At 31.9% G+C, this 6,000-nt stretch overlaps 1 protein-coding gene across 2 annotated transcripts in view; it reads left to right on the forward strand.

The window, feature by feature from the left end:
- Positions 1–6,000, forward strand: part of LOC135222919 (zwei Ig domain protein zig-8-like) — a 38,816-nt gene that overhangs the window by 23,190 nt on the left and 9,626 nt on the right. The window contains exon 3 of one of the 2 annotated variants that reach the window (XM_064261346.1): positions 343–423. The exons of the other annotated variant lie outside the window; for it this stretch is intronic. Coding sequence (XP_064117416.1) covers positions 343–423 — 81 coding nt within the window. The remainder of the gene's footprint in view (positions 1–342; positions 424–6,000) is intronic. 2 annotated transcript variants of the gene reach the window in all.

Here is a 6,000-nt window from a genome sequence, read left to right on the forward strand (position 1 = left end):
ATTTTGCAGCTGCTGTTGCTATTTCGGTGCCAGATAAATATAATTTTTCAACCTAATGAATTTTCTCTTTCATCCCAACAGGACAATTATCGGAAGAATATCAACAAAGCGTTCCATATCAACTCTCGCTTGCAGCCTTCACCCTTTCAGCTAAATCATGTCCTTTATTTTAAATGATTGACCAGACAAGACGAGGCTCTTTACTTCAACTTCTGTTCATGATGATAATAATACTGTCAGTACACACACGTGTACATAAATTGTATATACACATATATATAATACATATAGACATACACAACGAAATATAAAGTTCTAATGATAATTCTTTTGACCCTGAAGAACCGTCGCCCTCGACCACTCCCTTCCCGAAAATGAGAGACGCGGAGGATCCAGCACTGCACCCAGAGGACGTCCCCAAAGGTGATTCCTACGAGAATGGCTTTGATGAGTAGGATGCTAAACATAAACCTAGTTCCGCCATGTACAGTACGAGTGGGCTAGAGAGAAGTGGACTGGATGACCTTGAACGATTCTTATTTTATTCGTTCTTTTATGAAAATCTTTTCTCTAAAGAAAGTAGACACTAACCTTACAGAAGCATTTCATATAGTTTAACCCATCGTTTGCTTTCAAGCAATTGTTTTTGATCGTCCAGTCTTCTCTCGTGGTATACACCTCCCAGCATCTCCTGAACACTAACAAATATGAATGATTTGATTTCACGAGCTCGGAAACCTATTGGCAGTCTTGAAAGCATTCATTAGGAACTTCAGTGAATGAACACCAATCGACTAATAATGGCAGTTTTAATATCTATACTTACTTGTGACTCTTAGGTTTGCAGAACTCTCGCTTGCATGGTAAGGAGAGAGCACTTGCTTGCATGATACACATTCTATTACTAACATACTTTTCTCTGCAATTGATTCTGTGATGTTTTAGTTAACAAGGATACTAACAAATAACACCGACGTAAGTAATCAACTCTCAGGACACCCACTGCTACGACTCAAATTCAACATATAAAATAAGGTATTCGTTTCATGCGAATTTCAGCAAATTTTAATTCTAGCTTACTCGGGGAGTAAACCTACAAACTACTTTGCTGTTGTTGTTGGTGTTGCTGTTCTTGTTTTGGGAGGAGTGTAGGAAAGCCCTATGGAAGAGCCTACAAAAGTCTGAAAAAGGTGTTTTGCGTTGAGTTCAAGATCCAAGAATTTTAGGACAGGATTTTTATGATTTATTTATTAGAATGAAAATGTAAAAAATAAATAATGTTCATGTTAAACAGTACAGAACAATTATTTCGAATAAAATATGGCGTATTTATTTTAATTTTCGTTGGTGGAACAAGGCTCTATTTGACCATAGTTTTTTATTAAGTTTTATTCATGTTGAAGATTTTGAAAAGGCCACAATTTTTTGTTTCTAAATTTGGGTAATTCATATTTGGGTTACAATCTCGTTGTGAACAATACTGAGACATTACAAAAAAACACACCTAACACACATGAGCGTCCTTAATAATCAGTCTGTTAAACGACTGAAGGCAAAGTTGCCAATATGCTTAAAAAAAAAACAGGCCACGCAATTTCATCTGCATGTTATCTAGACAACTTACGAAAACAGATAAGTGAGATTAGAGAAACCTCTGAGCCATCAAGGCAAACATTACCAATTCAATGCAGTAGATGTCCTGGTCAAAGCTGATGCCTTCCAACTTTTAAGGATTATTCTCGTGTTGGGCAATGAAATAATCGCGGTCGTTTCTTATCAATATTTGCAGGTTTACGTATACTCGACGTATACTCGACGTGAATATATATATATCTATATATATATATATATATATATATCATATATATATATATATATATATATATATAAATATATATATATATATCTATATATATATATATATATATCTAATACACATTGTAGTACATATTTATGTACCATATGTGTGTGTATATATATATATATATATATATATATATCTATAATATGTATATATGTATGTGTATATATATATATATATATATATCTATATATATCTATATATATATATATATATATGTCTCCAATGTCAGAGTGAACTTGAGAATGTAGAAATAAACGACGAAAGTTCTTGTTCCAAGTCCTCAGTCTCACTCACCTTTCTACAGGGGATTTAATGACACACACACACACACACATATATATATATATATATATATATATATATATATATATATATATATATATAATATATATATATATATATATATATAATTAGATATATATGAATCTATATATATATCTTAATATATATATGTTATATATTATATATATATATATTAATATATATATATATATTAAATTAAATATTATAGTCTAAACCTAATGCTCCCTGACAACAGATAGAGTGACATTGTAAATATTGACTCAAGGATATGAGACTATTATGCAAAAAAAAAAAAAAAAATAAATAAATAAAATCCTGATTCCAAATGAGCCTTTGATTAGGCATTAGCATCTAAATGAAATAACTGGAAGGTAAAAATCAATAATGAATTTCAATACCGTTGAAATTTGGGATTGACCGTTTCCATGAATTGTTTGCACGAGATCGGACAGGCAATGACGTCATTTGTCAATTAAATGGACAACGACGATAATATGAATTCCCTACTGCCCTGCACCCACCATGATTTGAACCATGGGAGAACACGAGAGGGAAAAAATGAATATCACAGGACAGGGCCGATGAATGTGTTCGATTTTAATCATAATCGAGAGTTCATTTCTCTGTATAATGAAGTACCTGTACACGCAGTCATCAAACTTGCCTACGTGCACCCATACCACATTTGCATGCATTTTTTTTATGTATATATATATATATATATATATATATATATATATATATATATATATATATATATATATATATATATATATATATATATATATATATATATTTATATATATATATATATATATATATATATATATATATATATATATATATATTTATATATATATGTATATATATAAATAATACATACATGGATATCTATATATATATATATATATATATATATATATATATATATATCTATATATATATCTATATATATAATATATATATATATATATATTTCATATTTGGAAAATAGCTTACTCAACCCATAAATTCCATTAATTAGAACAACAATTTCGTCAACAGTAATTACCACGAAAAGATGGGTAATTGCGCCATTTTATTAGTGAAATGGCTTTGTTTACAAGCTGAAGCGTCGTTCACGAAGGCAATTACCATATTTATGAGGGCCATTGAGCTCTTTACCGGAGATGAAATATCACAATGAGGCTATAAATCAATGCGGGACAAATATCAATGCGTCGAGATCTTTCAATAAATGAGAAATATAGATTGCAAGGGAAGGGCGCTCAAGTAGTGCATTTCCTTTCGCGTTCATTTGTTTATATTTAGTTTTTATTTACTCATTTTAGTATTTAATTCTATATCGATATTTCTATTATTAATGCATCTTACTTTGTTGTACTCTCAATTTCTTTCTTTTCCCTTTATGCGCATTGAGAAACTAATTACGCAAATTCATGACTTCAGGTATTTGTACGTGCATAAGCGCATCATAAATAACAATGAAACTTTACACTGCATTAATAATGCAAAGTCTGTTCCTAACAAATGATTACACATCAAACTATGCAATGAAGGGATACAATGTACAGACAGCCAGGAATCAATCGTGTATCTTATTATCAGATTCAAGATGCGTAACAATAATTTAATGGTAATCTTTGGTAAACATTCTTTTGAGATAACCTATATGCAACTAGACTACGCAAAAGAAAATAAAGAGAAGTCTTGAAGTATTTACAGCAAATCTCTCAAAAGATGAATGACTGTCGTTTTGATATATGCCCAGTAAACAATTATTTGCTCGGTAAGTAACGGTGATGAATATGCAACACTCTTGTTTAAGATTCACTCGAGTTATCGTACACCGTGAAAAACGGGTCGAACTTACTCCTGTGGTATTAAAAAAAACAGTACATATAATTTACGCAGTTATAAGTAACCAATAACCGTAAAACAGAAAAGAATAAAGAAACCAATCTTAACCAGTATTCCAGTTCAGGAAATATCTATGTAAATCTAGTTAACCTTGATCTAAGCAACCAAAGTCCACCTGGCGTCAGAAAACGGAAGCCATTTGAAACTCACAAACCAGCAGCTCAAATTCAATTGAAGATTAATTGATTTGTACGTCAAAGGTAGCATAAAGGCAAATCACAGTCCTGTTCAGAATGCTAACTCAGGCTCGATCAAGTATTGATACACAGGTGCCACACGTTCTTACTATAAAAAATAAGTAGATTCACATCAACCGTGCATTTGACGTCTAGGCCAGTCCCTTACGACTCTCCTGATTGGCTGTTGATAAGCCGATCACTGGGTTGGAAACTCTCAGTCTCTCGAGAGAGTTCACATAGGCAGGATGTACGTTCCACCTCTCCTGAGCCCTGTGACTGGCTTATCAACAATCAATCGGGAGCGTCGTAAGGGAACTGGTGGCCTAGGACGTCAAATGCCACGATTGATGTGAATCTATATTTGTAAAGCTCTATGCAACTGTACGCTTTCTACTACAGGAGTTTGATCCCCAAGGGAAAAAAGTAAAGACGTCCTACTTCCTCACAGGTGGGATTCGAACCCACGTCTTTAGCTAGAAAAAGGTACCACTGGGCCTACTCCAATATGTTTTACCGAAAACCACCTCTAACTGACTCTCAAGTAATTACATGAAATGAAAAAAAAAGTTATTAAAAATATCTGAATATACTGGGTACAAAGCAAAAAATCGTTACTATTTTTACTTAGATGGAGTAGCCTCTCTTCTAATCTTCCAAATCACCTAAAAACGGTTGATTTTACTTTCGACTTAGATGCAAAAAAAAAAAAAAAAAAAAAAATGATTACCCAGGTTATTTCAATTCAAACAAAAAAAAAAAAAAAAAAAAATTATTACCAGGTTATTTCAATTCAAACAAATTACAGTTTTAAATATTGAGAATCAATTTTGAGAAAAAGGAAATAATATTTCGTGGTACATGAGAGCAAGAATCAACAACAACAACAACAACAACAACAATAATATAAAGTTGCAAATGTCAACTCTATCAATGCAGAGTACCTGGAAAATATTTGCAAACCACCTTAATTTGCAGAAACATACTCCAATACTAATACACACCAATCCTTAGAGGATGCACTAGTATAAAATGGAGAGAGAAAAGGGAGAATTAGATTTAAAAAAAAATAAAAACTCCCCTTGTCGAGACCAAAGCTGCAGAAGAAACGAAAAGTACAGACACGAAAATAGTTTGTTTGGAAAAGAGAGAGGAGAGCAACATAAAACTTCATCTTCTCGCATTAATTCTTTCTCTTCCAAATGTTTCTGCCAAAATTTAGACATTCAGTTTCACCGTCCAAAATTATCATCAATGTTATTATCCATAATCATTTCTGTTATTTCTTATTAATGCTATCATTTTATAGCTTCCTTGATCTTGAAATCATTTTTTAACTTCCTTTATCATCATAATAGTCATTCCTTTGCTTCCTACTTTTTATCTGATTATATTAAGCTCGCAATATTTTTTTATATAATATCCCTACACCGTTATTCAATACTTAAAAAAAAAAATTTTTTTTTACAAGCTTTACTTCTTGCCTGAAGCCCTTTACCTTTTTGCCAGTTTTAATCCTTCCCTTGTTGCGCAGAAGCTTTTATTTTTTTAAGCTTTTTCCACCATCACTCTAAATTTGTATATTTCAAAGTCTGTACTTCGCTTGTCCCATTTTTTCCACCGATTTTCGTTTGAGTGAATCTACAGTAAATGCATTTCTCTCGGTTAATTTCTCTCGTTTCTGTAATGGCCTATTCACACACCAGTTCAAATTCCTGAAAAATTCAAACCAACGAT

This window comes from Macrobrachium nipponense, chromosome 8, assembly GCF_015104395.2.
Source record: "Macrobrachium nipponense isolate FS-2020 chromosome 8, ASM1510439v2, whole genome shotgun sequence".
Lineage (NCBI taxonomy): Eukaryota > Metazoa > Arthropoda > Malacostraca > Decapoda > Palaemonidae > Macrobrachium > Macrobrachium nipponense.